We start from the raw sequence: 15,003 nt of genomic DNA on the forward strand, positions 1-15,003 counted from the left end.
TGTACTCTGGTTTCGGTGTTCCGTTGTGACAGAAGGGGCTTAGTCATGTTGGCCACATGACCTGGAAAAACTGTCTGTGAACAAACGCCGGCTCCCTCGGCCTGTAGAGCGAGATGAGCGCCGCAACCCCAGAGTCGTCTGCGACTGGACTTAAGTGTCAGGGGTCCTTTACCTTTACCTTTTTATCCATTTTGGAGGAGGATAAGAGAGGCTGTTTAATTGAAGTAAATGAAAAAGCAGGAAAAAAGCAGAGGTGTGGAAATACCCTTTCTCCTTTATTCATCTGTGGTCACAATCCAGTGTAGATTTTCAGCACAGTCTTGTGTGTGTTTATCCTGGGGATATGATCTATTGAACACTGCGGGACTTCTTTCAGAGTAAACACATAAAGGCTTGAACAATTGAGTTGCTCTGGATTGTTGCTTCTATTTCTATTATTTGAGAATTCATTTGTAAGGCTGGTTTTACAAGGAAACTTTAGTTGGGAGAGTATTGGATGCTTCACCTTAGTAACAAGTGTGCTGTGGTGTGGCTTACATAGCAATATAGTTAACCTCACAAGAACATAATATTTAGGCTTTAGAATAGTGCTAGGAGACCCCTAGTCCTCGCAGTGAGTTAATCATTTCACTATGCTGACATATATCTGTAGGAATAATATAATGTTCTAGCCTTTTTCATTCTTTAAAGTGTATCTAGGCAGGTTATTCCATGGTTTTGAAATTTGCCCAGTTCAATCTTGCAGCTAATGAGGTGCTGTTCTGTGTGTTCTGTAAATATGTTCAAATGTAATGCATTTCTCTTACATAGGGTGTGGATCCTGGATTTGTTCCCAGTGTCCAAGATTTTGATAAAAAACTTACAGAAGCTGATGCTTATCTACAAATTTTGATAGACCAATTGAAGGTATGTTGAACTTGCTATTGTAACCGGACTCACAATCATCTAGTAAAGATGAACTTTGATTTCTCCCTAACCTGCATGGTATAAATGGGTTATGGAAGATTGTCATCATTGAAGCTCATTGATCCATGTTTTCGCTAAGTAGTTAGATGGGTTTCAGAAATTTAACAGCAGTTCCTGCTAAAAAACTATATCTCTAGGGCAGGCATGTCCAAAGTCCATTTTGGGGGCATAATCCGGCCTGCCAGTCGGTTTAATCCAGCTCCCGTGGTAGTTTATTTCCTGGGGTAAAATCCTAACTAAACTTAAAAAAAACCCCTCAACAACTTCAATCCTTAAAAAAGGTTAACAAGTTTGGTTGGCCCTTTGGTTGGCCCTCACGGGCCTTCACTTCATCAAATCTGGCCCTTTTTGAAAAAAGTTTGGACACCACTGGCTAGGGAGTCTGGATAAAGATTTCAGTATTCAAGTTCTTCATTCCTAACTTGTTCCTTAGAACAGTGAAACTAAGCTAGGAGCGATAAGTAGCTTGAATACAATCTAATTTGTGTCGTGCAATCTTTAAATTGTACAATACTGAATTAAAACTTAAAATCAGGCAAAACCTAAAATTTCCCAGTCATCGATGACACAAGTCATCTGTAGAGACTTGGATCACAAGCATACTTGAAATGGTTTCAGTTTTTTGGTTTTTTAAAAAAAGCTGTTTTAAAACAGTAGTTCCTGTACTGTTTATTATATATATTAGGAGAGGGAGAGAGTAAATGTTGCCCTTGTGATTTATCCTTGATATGTTTAACATATTTAATCTTTGAAATGGAGTAAGCATTTCAGAAGTAAAAATATGTGCAAGAGAGGTTCTGTTTTGCATGCCTTGAAGGCTTAAAGCTTATTCAATCATTTACAGAGTGGTGGCTAGCCTGTAACCTTCTAGATGCTGTTGGATTCCAACTGGCACCATCCCTGATCATTGGCCATGCTGGCTGGAACTGAAGGGAATTATCATTGAACTCCATCTGGAGGGACACAGAGTCTCCATCTCTGCTTTACATGCAGCACATTATTTTGTGTTGTAAAGAAACTGTCTAAAGATCTTTAGCTCAGACATTATATTGACTGGAAACAGATAATTAAGGAGACAGAAGCAACAGAACGCAGAACAATTTTAAGCACTTTCTTTGGCTTTTTTTAAATGTAATTCTGCAATCATAAAGAAGCCCCCATCCCCTCCAAATAGTTTCATGTTTGGGTTAAAGACAAAACATCTTTCCTGACTTAGTATGTGATATTGATTATTATTTTTGTGTGAAATACTGATGATTAAGACCACTGGTAATTCAAACATGTTTCTGGTAAGATGGAACCAAATGATCAGCAGACTCTGGATTTTTAAAAAATAAATAAATAAATTGCTATCCTGTTTGCATTTTAAAAGCTTTACTAGCAATGTTTGATACTGTGTGCCTTTTTCTTTTTAGCTCTTTGATGAAAAGCTTCAGAACTGCAAAGATGACGAACAGAGAAAAGCAAGTATACTTTTTATATAGATGTTGCTTCTTCCTCTCCCTGAAGTTCACTTTTCAGCCTTCCTGTAATTGTCAAAAATGCAATTTAAGCACTCCTTTTATATACAGCTGATAACTAGCATTGAGCGTTGCTTTATAGATTTTTATTTTTTTTAGTTGTTGGGACGGAAAACACTTGTAATAATAATTGCTAACAGGTCTTCAATTGTTCCATTACAGTGGAATATAATTAAAAAGATGAAAACAAGCTTGGAGAGCCATAGAAAAGGTTTTATCCTTTTATTTCAATAAGTTTCATGCTGCAGTTGTTTTAAATATTTTTTCTCTGTGAGCTTTCTGGATAAGTCAGTTATTGGAAGTTCAGTTAGCAATGCCTTGTGCCCCACTCACTTTTCATGAACTATTGTACCATTAGCATAGTTCATAGGGCTTAATGAAATATGTAATGTAAGGATGAAATAAGGAGCATCAAATGACAAGGCGTCTGACTGTTAAGCAGAAGGTTGGTGGTTGCAGTGGGTTTGACTAGATGCCCCTTGGGGTCCCTTCCAGCTCTACATTTCTATGATTCTACACATCAGGTAAAATTATATATCCAATTTGAATAAAATTAAGTTCACGCTTTAGTCAATTATTGAGAAGTAATTGGGCCTCTCTTTGCAATAACTTCCAGCACTGTTAGAATGATTCTAAACCAACTAGCCATGTAGCTGGCTTTTTGTGTTCTAGAACAGGGTAATTTGCTAACTGTACTTCATATTTTAGATTGTAATCTAGCACTTGGCACTGTCTTATCATTATACAATCTTGCCGCTGGGGTGTGACCTTGTACTTGTTTGGCCTCTAGTCTTAATTTGTTGTAATGGCAGATTAGTGTTGCAACGGATGAGCTGTTTTCTTCCTGATTTGTTCTGGCATTCAGTATTTTAAAGCTGCTTCCTCTCATGCAGAAGGAAGAGGTTCCAGTTACACTCACCCCAAAGTATTTCTTAAAAATCTGCATGATATTATTATTATTATTATTATTATTTACCCTGCTCCTCTGGGTTGCCCCAGCCATTCCGGGCGGCTAACAACTTCAGTAATGCTAGACATTTTCTGATTAAGCAATAAGGTAGTTATTTCCCCTGACTCAAGACAACTAGCAGCTGCTTCCTGTAGAAATGTAGTTTAAAGAAATGTTACTGGAAATCATGACATCACTTCTCTTTTCCTTTTAATCTTTATGGAAAGCTGTGTCGAAACTGTCACATCTATAGACCCTGTAGAAAAATAGATGCCACAAGAGGCCAACACATAATGCTAAGCCAATGATATAGAGCGAACTGCAGATTCCTAGAGGGGATCACAGCTGCTGCACTCCTACCCTAGTTCTCCTCCTGCTGCTGCACTACCCAGAGCTAAATCATGATTTGGATTAGTGTGTCACTTATAGTTTATCTTTCTTCAGACAAACCTGAGCTTTGACCAAAGTTTGTTTTTGGTCTACATAGATGGGGAAAAGGCAGACTTGAGTCTTCACTGTATTGGACAAGTGTGAGGCAGTTTGGAACAAACTATGACAATTAACAATATGAAGATGAATCACCGCTGTCTGAACAATTCTGTACTTGCATGATTTCACACACAAGTATAAGAATACAGTGTCTGAACTGATTCAAATGCACATATATCACTTTTAGTTGGGATAAATGTGGAATAAAGATTAAATTTTCTGGATGAACATGTTTCAGTTGAAGCCGCCTTTTACAGTACTTGCTTTCAAGCTTTCTCTTTAGACTATTTATCTGCAGGGTGGGATGGGAATGTAAACCAAGCATTAATAATCTTTGGTTGTTCAGCAGGGCACGGTTTAACAGTGCATCATGCTAGAAAAAGCACTACCCTTACAATTTGCACAACACACCCTTTGCTTAAAGTCGTCTTCTAGTGCTGTTGGGCAACTCTTTTCTAAAGCAAATTGCATTCCTGGTACTCTTTTAATTATCTAGAAATGGTTGCAAAGTGGTCACAGTGTAATAATGGAATATGTCTGGTTTGATTGCAGTAAGGATCCTGTTGTTTTAATTCAGCAGGATCTCAGGTGCAAGAGGCAGCGAAGACATTTTCCCTCGATCTTGGAGAGCTGTTGGAGTAGACAATGCTTAGTCCATATAGCTCTGCACAGTGCTGCTTCATATATTAAGCTTATATTTTATGTGAATGTTTTAAATAAACAATAACTAACAAGAAGCAATCTTGAAGATGAGTAACTTCACATTGCTAAAGACCTTGCTTTTCTTTTCTTTTCCTCCAGAAGATTGAAGACCTCAAAGAAACAACCAGTGTAAGTATGTGTTTAATCATTGCATATTTTAAAGCAACTTAAGGGCTTGGCTTGGATCTTTAATTCCTCTTTAGCTACTTGCTCTGCTGACAGGCACTTAGAATGGAATGGTGGGAGATCAGTTGCCCCCCAATCTCCCAAGTGGCCTGCTGGTAAATGCAGAGAACCTGCTTCTCCTTATGCCACCTAATTAGAGGAGGGGGAATGGATTGTACCATATGTTCAGGAGGGAGGGGTCATCCTCTCACTTCTGTGGTCCAGATTATCTTCATATTTGTCTTTTGATGGAAATGGAGATTGAGACTGTGCCCTACAATTATGTTCCGTGTTTATATTAAATAGAAAATATAGTAGTGTTTTAGAATATTTTTATGCTTGATGGTAACCTGCTTAACAGTCAGGTCTGTGAAAGCATGACACAAAATAACTTGACACATTTACTAGTCCTGTTGCTTTTTGGAGTATATATTTTATTGTATTTTCATAACTTAATGATAAAATCTGAGCAACAAAAGCAGCTCTAATCCTTCTGTTGTGAAGGTATTGTTTAGGTATTTTCAATTGGTGCCCTCCAGATATTTTGAGCTACAGCTCCCATTATCCCAGGGGGTTGGGGCCAGGGAGAGCTTTTGTCCAAAACCTTTGCAGGGCACCGGTGCCTAGGCTGGTTTAGACAATATCTTGCTTGTGCAATAACCTGCAGGATGTCAGTTAACTTTAAAGTTAACTGCTCTTAGAAGAAGAAGTAGCTTCTTTCACCCATCAAATGTTCTTTCCCTGTGTGGCTTTAGCTGTATAAATTGGGGAAATAATGATCCATTAAAACTATTAGCAAAATAGTTGCTGATTTTCTCCATCCTGTTCACTCATTCGAGTGCAGAAATGTTATCATAAATGAATTCTTACAAGATATCTATGGCAAATAAGTACTAAACTGATAATGAACATACTAACCAAAGGAAGTACTTTGCTTCCTTAACACTCTATTCTAAGCAGTAAAAGTTTTGTAGAAATACTAACATGTTTATTTTTGCCCCCCCCTTAGAGCATGGTTGAATCAATAAAACACTGCATTGTGTTGCTGCAGATTGCTAAAGTAAGTATCTCTGTTGGAAAATACAATAAAAAGTGTTTGCAGTATAATGTTTTCTGGAAGAAGTCGTTCTGTGCTATTATATTGTAGAGGCATTGAACCATCAAAGTTAATAAGAATTGGAAGGTATAGATATATGTACATTTATATGACTTGATTATTTCCCCTCCTGTTGCATTCTGTAGGTAGATTGATAAATACTGTAAGTAGATTGCCAGGGGTATATGAATGTACATTGTATAAGTTATACAATGCATACAATAGCATACTCAATGCTGTGCCATTCTTCATATTAAAGTGGTGATCATACTGACCTATTGATCCTGACAAAGTGGTGTTTACCATAATCTCAAATGTGACTGTGCTCTTTATGCTTTGTTTGAGCATACATAAAAACAGATTCTTTATGTCAGTGCCTACATTGGTTTGATTATTTTTGGTGTTTTAAACATTCACAAGCAACTATTTCGTGGAAGCCCCCAGGTTGGAAGTATGGAGAAACAAATGTTTAAAAAAGCGCTCTGCTAGGTTGTACATGAACAGTATAAATAACAGAATTATAGTCTTATTAAAGATTGATCTTGAAATTTGATGGTGCTTGTGCCTTCAAAAACTCATCTTGAATATCAGTGTCTGATAATTGAGTTAAAACATGTCCTCCTTTAACAGTGGGCCTTGGATAGAGAATTGATAAAATGGAGCAATTGTTGGCATGAAAAGATATTGCATATGTATGGTTAAAGCCCTTACTCACCAAATGGGTTTGCATGTACTAATCTACTCTAAAATTTTGGATTTATTCTCTAATCTTAATAGGCCTAATAATTCCTAACCTATAACACTGAAGTTCCTGCCATATCAGAAGTGAAAAACCCACTAAGTTTTTCTGGGCATCTTAAAATCCTAATTGTAAACTGGATTATGGAACTTTTATACATGATCAAAGAAGGTGAGCCCCAGTGAGCTTGTGCTGTAGTACAACATTGTAACAGGTTTCTCCAAAGAGAGCTATGTTTGTATATAGCTCCCATACATAATAGACTAACAAGGTGGAGAAGAGGATGAGACTTGCTTGTGGTGTAAGGATACTTTTTGCTCATTTTCTTCTGTGAAAACATGGAAGATATGCATGCCTCACTGCTGAAGAGAGAGTGTATCACCTGCAAATCTGAAGATAAGCATAAATAAAACAAAGTTTCTGGAGTAACGAAAGAATGTACAAGTGTTGCTAGCACTTAAAAACTTCAGGAATAGCCTGGAAGAAATCTTTGTCATATGCCGCTATCCGGTGAATCTTTGTGACATGAACACAACCACATTCTACACTGCACACAACTTAAAATATTCCTGCATTGCAAGGGGTTGGACTGGATGACCTTTGCGGGCCCTTCCAACTCTACCATTCTGTGATTTTATATTCTAAAATTTTATTTTGGTGAAGAAACAGAACACCTTCAGTGCTGTTTGTTGTCCATATGTCTCTGGCCAAGCTTGCCAATTTTCTAAGGAAAAACAAATGAGGAAAAGGTTGTAGTTTAGTGATGGAACCCATGCTTTGCATGTTTGATTTCAAATTCAGTCCTTGGCATCTGCAGCTGAAGGACCTCTAGTAATAGGAAAGTCAGGAAATATCTCTTTTGGCGTCCTCGGGGAAGTCATTGCTGGACAGGGTAGGCAGTTCTGGGTCAGATAAACTGTTGATCTGCCTTGGAATAAGTTGGATTTATAAATATTCTGTTCAGAATTCTGAACAAGCAGTTGCACAAGATTGTAAAATGCATCTATTAATAATGTATCAGATGCTTAGGCTTTTCTCCTTCTCTTTCCAAATTTCCCCATACCCATGCCAGTTAAGAAAGCTTCCATAGAAAGTGCAAAAGGAAAGACGGGGGAAGAGAATATTTGAGTCATTCATCCACAAAAGAGACCTTTGCTGCTGCTCTCTCTCCCCATAACCCATTTGCTATAAGGTTTAGTGCACCTTTATCCCAGTTTTGTTCTTGGAACATACCTTGCCTTGCAAACCTAAGCAAACCTGAGGTAGACAATACTGAAGGCTTCTGATCTGGCAGAATTTTGGGAGGCTTCTTTTGCTAATTCTGTCTCTCCCTTTAACCCCAATCCAGTGTCCCACATCATTCTGAGGGTTCTGGGGGCTGCAGCAGAAGGGGAGAGTTGGCAGAAGTTCCCTTACCACCAACAGTAGGAGCATCCCCTGAGTGAAATGCCACTCGAGATACTCCTGCCTGCAGCTGTAAAGTCTGGATCTAGCCCATTATCTCAGACATAGTGCATTAAGATAGGGATAGGGAACTTTTTGCAGCTTGTGCCACATTCCCTAATAAGCCTGCTTCCATGAGATGCATACCAGTGGGGAGCAAGATCAGAGGTGAAAGTAGGTATGGGAAGAGGCAAATGTGAGTAGAGACACTCACCTTTTATAGGCCTCCTAGCCACACAATAGGCAAAGGTTTCTATATATGCATCCCTCCACTTCCAGTCAGATGATCGAGAGGCAGTATCCCAATTCAAGGACTCTGTTGAGGCTGTGGAGCAATGCCGGTGAATTGTATGGAAAGGAGGCATTGTATGGGTAGAGTCCCGTGGGCCAGATAAAGAAATGGCGTTCCTACTAACATAGAATTGTTCATAACTCTCTGCCAACCTTATGTCTTCTCAATCCATTTATAATATTTTAAAATCATCAACATAAAAACTGATGTTTGAGGCCCTCGTCTATTCCCTCCTAGCTCTAAAAATAGTGCCATGCTTTGAGCAGCATTTACTTGAAAGAATTAGGAATTCAGCTACTGCAAACCCACAATAGGTTCCATGGGAAATGTGCAAGAGAAATCAAAGTAGCTAGGGTTTTGTTTTTTTACTCAAGTTATAGGACCTTGGGTGACTTGGAATAATGGACTTTGTATGATTATGCTTTAGGTTGAGGAAACAAAGCTACCTTCGTTTTTGTAGCAGCTTTATTTTAGCAAAATGCAAGCCTTTTCCTGCCCTGGTCCACAAAAAAAGAGCGTAGAGCATGATCACTGTGCATTTAATATATGTGTGTGCGTGTTTCAATGAATATTTGGGATTAGTGTAATCGCCTTTGTCATTACATGATTATGCATTGGATCTTGTTTCCATTCTGTGGATTCTGCAATGGATGATTGGCTGTACTCCACCACGGAGTTTGTATATTATGTTAATGACTTTAATTAAGTTTTCAACATTAAAAATTACATATATTCTTTTAGAATAATCTGATTAGGAACTCTCATCTCTCAGGTATATGCACATGCCACAGATTAGGAGATATGATAGCAATCTGCAATTATCTTAAGGGCTGTCACATGGAAGAGGGAGCCTGCTTGTTTTCTCCTGTTCTGGAGGATAAGACTCAAGTTGCAAGAAAGGAGGTTCCACTTAAGCATTTGGAAAAACTTTCTGACAGTAAGAGTTGTTCAGCATTGGAACAGACTCCCACAAGAGGTGGTTGACACTCTTTCCTTGGAGATTTTTAAACAGAGATTGGATGGCCATCTGTCATGGATGCTTTAGCTGAAATTACTGCATTGCAGGGGGTTGGACTAGATGGCCCTTGGGGTCCCTTCCAACTCTATGATTCTATGATTAAATATTAAATAACACACTAATATTCATCATTTAATTGCAGACCCAATAAAGTTGTTAATGCATGTTACGCGTGGTTCCCTGCATTCTTCTGTTACCAGATAGTCTTCAGTATGGCTTTGGATATACTGGCAGTTTTATTCAACATCACATCCATTGTTTAGAGCTGCTTCTGTATCCAGCTCTGTCCCTGGCGGCCCAGGTATCATCAGTGGCTAGAAGAGTCTTTTACCAACTGTGACTGGTGCTACAGCTGTGGCTGTTCCTGGACCACAAGAGCTTGACCGCGGTAGTTCAGCCACTAGTGACTTCCAGATTGGATGGCTGCAGTACACTCTGTGTGGGGTTTCCCTTGTTATTAATCCAAAAGCCTACAGTTCGTGAGGAATGTTGCAACATGGTTGCTGCCAGGACTGAGACCCTCTCAGCATGTAACATCTCTACTCAGAGATCTGCACTGGTTGCCCGTTTGCTACCAGGCCAGGTTCAAGGTGTTACTGTTAGTATGTAAAGCCTTTAGCAACTTGGTACCACTTTACTTGCAGCTTCATCTTGCCCCATGTGTGCCCACTCAGCTGCTTTGATCCCCAGAACTGGCACTGTTAAAGGTGCCACATAATATACAATCTTCTAGTGTGGGAGCAGCTATACTTTGGGTCTCACTGCCTAGTGACATCAGGCAAGTAGGTCCCTTCACTGTGCTCTTTTGGTACCTACTCAGTGATGAAATTTTGAAGTAATTTCCAGCTGATATTTCTGATTGGCACTTCCTCAATTAAACCATGTTCAATCCATGAAGCTTACCGTGTGACCTTTGGCCAGTGGTACATACTCAGCCCAACAGGGTTCAGCCCATGAAACTAATACGGGGTGGGAAAAGACAACCTTGGACTCCACCCCGAGTTCATTGGAAGAAGGGTAGGATAATTTTGCTTTGTCTGGTTCATTGTTTGTATCGAGGAGAATCCTAGACTTCAAAAAAGGAAAATCTGCTAAATGTTGGTGTACTCTGGTTAACTATGGATTATTTGTACTGTATAGGGAGATGCAGTTATTCATTCACAGCTAAGGTACAGCTGAGGAGTAGGATGGAACCTTGCACCTGAAAGAAGGGAAAATACATGATCCTACAGCCTATACCTAACCCTTTAGCTATTTTTGAAGGGTTGGCTAGCATTACACTTACTCTAGACCACAGAGATAAGACCTGTGGTAGGAGAAAGCATACACCTGTGAGGGGTTTATTTAACTGGTACTGAGGCATTTAGTCAAAGGGCCAAATAAACCCTTCACTATCGTGCTTTTCTTTTAAGTGACTTGTAATTTTACAGGTGATAGTTTCCAAAACATCAAGGAGCATGTCACAGAAATACCTTGCATGTCACAGAAATACCTTGCAATATCTTGCGTTTGTGCAGGCCTCTTCATGATACTTGGTAATAAACAGAACTAGTAGATACATAGCAGCATGCTTCTTCAGTGTTATATTCAGCTGACAGAAAGCGCTTTTCAGTATTGATATGTTAGCCTTTATTATCTTCAGATGATAGCAAACATAGCTAGCTATTGTAAGAAGATACCAATGGCTTATAAAGTGCAAGGTTTCTAATGATTAATCGGTTTCTTTTCCTTCAGAGACATTTCACTTTCGCAGCATCTAGTAAAAAATTCTGGAGAGAAACAATTATTCTCATATAAGCAAAGACATGGCATCTAGTAAAAAAATTGATATGTTAATATTTGTAACATTTTTCCTTAAGGACCAAAGTAATGAGGAGAAGCACGCAGATGGACTTATAGTAAGTTTAAATCTTAAATCTAATCTTTCAGTCTCCCTTTATTTCGGCAGAACGTTAAAGCTGCAGTCATGTGGCCACAGGGGCTTGAACTTCCATTCAATTTTGACATTCTTTTTCTTAGTCACATCTTCTGGTGTCTCCTCAATATGTTGTCACTTTCCTTAAGCTTCAAAAATCACAATTAAAAATATTGAATTCCAGCTTCGCTTTTATCACCACTATTTCTTATTAATGAAGCAAATTTAAACCCGCAATGGGGAAAAACTGGGATGATAACTTGGTCACTCTTCTTGTACCTGAAATGCATGTGCTTTCAGAATAACATTTCTTTATAATACTGCCTTTGAAATACATGCTAGAAGTTTCTGTCACGTTGCTTTGTTGTATATACTTCATGTAACTTTACTTCTGTCTTCCATTTGTATACATTTTCCTGACTTCTGAGTGTTTGTAAATTGGTAGGAACTTATATTGGCATTTTAGCTTAAACAAGAGCAGAACAGTTATGTGAAGTAGCTTGTTTTTCGTATTTTCTAGTTGACCCTACATTTTAATAAATAGTTGGGACCTTTCTTCATGGCCCATTTCCCTCGTTGCTGAAACTAAAAAAGCACATTTTAAGACCCTTAGGACTACAGGAAACAAAGTAGTGCTGGACCCCATGAGACACGAGTGTAACTGCAGTCTGGTAGGGTAAGTGTAGGTCTATTTTTAAGAAAACTCTCATCGTGCCATAAAGTAGGGAATATAAAGTACCTTCTATATATGATATCACTAGTGAATCACAAGACAGTCACAGTGAGAATTCCCCTATAAATAAAGAAAAGTTGGTGAACTAGTTTGCAAAGTTTAAGGATAGCCTCTTAACTGTATGAGTTCATGTGCATTCATTAATGGTCTCAAAGGAGATTCTGTCTTATAAAAGTGGAAATTCAAAGCAAGTTCTTTCTGCTACAAGTTTGAAAATAAGATGTGGGTGCATAGCATCAAATCAATAGATTATAAATAACTTCTAAACACTGCAGCATTCTGGGAGCAATGGAGAATACAGTTTTAAGAGGAATAGTAATTACTCAGGAATGGCAGATCTGCAGTTAAGGAACTCGATTGCCAGGATTTCTTGTGATGAGCATAATAAACAAGGCCTTGGTCCTCTTGAGTTTCCAATATAAACAGTACTGAGCTCCTACCAGTTCTCAAACTCACTTGTACTGTATTACAATTCAAAATATTTCCGGTCATGTTTATCTGTTTTTGCTTGAACACTTAGATACACAATGTGTTAATCTTCTACTTTCCTAGTGTTTTAATTGGTGTTGCTTGTAGATTAATAGGAGACTGGCTGTGAAGACTGGATATTGAAACTTTGCAGAGTTTATAATTAAATGAAAGCTTTTCTAACACATGGAACACAAGATGTTATTTCCGATAAGCTTGAAATCAACATAGCATAACACACACCTTTTAAAAATAACACTGAAGAGCCTGTAGAAAGGATTGAATGTCCTTAACATGAACAAGTTTTTTCTAAAACATCAACATTGAATGATCCAGTTTCATTTAGTTTACCTGGAGAAAACATTTGACTTGAAATCATAGAAGCCTTAATTTATTTAAGCCATTTATAGATTGTTATCAATATATCTCGAAGCAGTTTACATAAGAAAAAATCCAGGGACAATAAACACAACAACTTTAGAGAGAAGAAAATCCAAGTACTATATATAAATACACAGTACAGCATAATATCCAAAGATGTAACAATCATCAATATAAAATGCTGAAAAAGACTTGTTAAACTTTGCATCTGTAGGCTTAATTTAGCTATCTTTTCTGTTTGTACAGTTTTCGCTGGTACAATTTTCTATCTTGCAATATATTTAACAACTTGTAAGAGCCTTGCCCCCTCTGACTTGGGGGAACCAGCTCATGAAAAACCTTCAACCAAGAACCTCCCAATAAAGCTAGTTTGACACAACACTGTTATAACTATTAAATATGACCAGTAAAATACACAAAGCTGCCTTGTGTGTATAGAAACATGTTGCCTATAGAAACATGTTGATTATTGTTCTTCACTTACGGTCTTCCTTTTTAGACAAGTGTACAAGATGCTTTCATAAAATAGTAGTATAATACAAAACACAGTTATAACCTAAAACTAAAGAACCCAGACAGCAGCAAAGTATGTGATAAAATTGCAGTTCTAAAAAGGTCTGCTAACTCCCACCCGAAAACAGACAGTCAAGAGGCCGCACATTTCTCAGAGGCCTTTCCACATCCTGGGTGCTATGACTGAAAGGGCGCTCTCGCGTGTATCCAGCTTCGTCTCAGACAGAATCAGAACCTGAGTGAGGCCCTCTAAAGTAGAGTGTCCTGTACAGGTTCATATTGGGAATAGGGAAAGGACTTTCCTGAGAGATTCTGGTTCTAAACCATTTAGGGCTCTGAAGATAATAGGTGGCACATTGACTTGAAACTTGACGCAAATTGGTAATCAGTGAAGTTGGTAGAGGATAGGTGCAATGTGATCTAAAATGGACAGCTCCCATCAGAACCCTCACTGTTGCATTTCTGACCAATTGAAGCTCCCAATTGTCTCAAGGGGCAGTGCTATGTAAAGCAAATTCCAATAATCTAACATGTAAGTTGAAAAGCTATAATGCTGTTTGAGGAGTTCAACTCTATCCAAAACAAGCCAAATATCTGGTCCGTTGTCCTTAAAACTCCAGCCAATAGTGCTTCTAACTTGTCTGAAATAACTTTCAGATGAGTATATTGTAATTTAAAATGCATTAAGAGTACCTGTTTTAAAAACATACCGTGATATTTGCAGGGTTGAGTTAGCTTGATTTTTTTTCAGTATGAAAGCCTCCTAATCATCTATTGTAGTTTTAATTTTGAAAACTTGTTTCCTGATTGTACTCATAGTAAAATACATGATTCTTTAGTTCTGTAACAATCTGACTAGTCTTTTCCCCTCAAGTATGTAGTACAGATCCTCTGGTGTACCAATATAATCATAATGTAATAAGGAACTGAGGTGAATGAAATTGAAATGCCTGAAAATGAATATTTTTGTGTCATCACTTCAGATGTCTGAAAGTCTGTCAATGTTCTCTGTTGAATTATCACCAGGTTTTGATAATGTCTTTCAAAACCTTGACTAGATTTGATGACTATGGAATAAAAGCCTTTGTATTGACATTACGTAGTGTTTGGTACAAGGACTGAGGAATTAGTATTCCAGAATTTCCCAGTGCTTTGTCCCAACTGTTTCGTCCTTACTGCTGTTCTTCAGGCACACCATTCACAAATACTCTTCTGAGATTAACTAGAGATAGTATTTATTAGAGAGGGAGGAGAGGACCAAGATTTCACCTTCGCTATTAGTAACTAAGCGTGCTCGTAATTATACCTAATGCCGTGGTAGTTAGATCATACCCATTCTCTCAACAGGCATGATTTTTGTGTTTGTAGAATTAATAATACTGACTTTTAAACACAACTCATTTTGACACTTAACAGTAAAGCATTATTCTCAAAGATCCATAAAAGTCTTTAGAATAGGAGTGGGCAAGCTGTGACCCTCCATACGTTGTTGACCTCAAACTTCCATCAGCCCTCACCATTGGCTGTGTTAGGCAGGATAGAGGGGAGTTGGAGTCCAACAACTGGAGGGCCACCACCATTTTAGAACAGCTTTAGAACAGTGAGGATCTGGGC

The 15,003-nt window shown here is 38.2% G+C and overlaps 1 protein-coding gene across 10 annotated transcripts in view; it reads left to right on the plus strand.

Moving 5' to 3' along the window:
• The window catches only part of OSBPL9 (oxysterol binding protein like 9), a 66,842-nt gene that overhangs the window by 38,069 nt on the left and 13,770 nt on the right, over positions 1-15,003 (plus strand). For 3 of the 10 annotated variants that reach the window (XM_083742382.1, XM_083742390.1, XM_083742387.1), the window contains 5 exons: positions 811-906; positions 2,382-2,429; positions 4,726-4,755; positions 5,801-5,851; positions 11,239-11,277. In XM_083742382.1, the coding sequence (XP_083598508.1) occupies positions 811-906; positions 2,382-2,429; positions 4,726-4,755; positions 5,801-5,851; positions 11,239-11,277 (264 nt within the window). The remainder of the gene's footprint in view (positions 1-810; positions 907-2,381; positions 2,430-4,725; positions 4,756-5,800; positions 5,852-11,238; positions 11,278-15,003) is intronic. The other 7 variants (XM_083742384.1, XM_083742391.1, XM_083742388.1 and 4 more) reach the window with 3 other exon arrangements.

This window comes from Podarcis gaigeae, assembly GCF_964106915.1.
Source record: "Podarcis gaigeae genome assembly, chromosome: 6".
NCBI classification, from domain to species: domain Eukaryota; kingdom Metazoa; phylum Chordata; class Lepidosauria; order Squamata; family Lacertidae; genus Podarcis; species Podarcis gaigeae.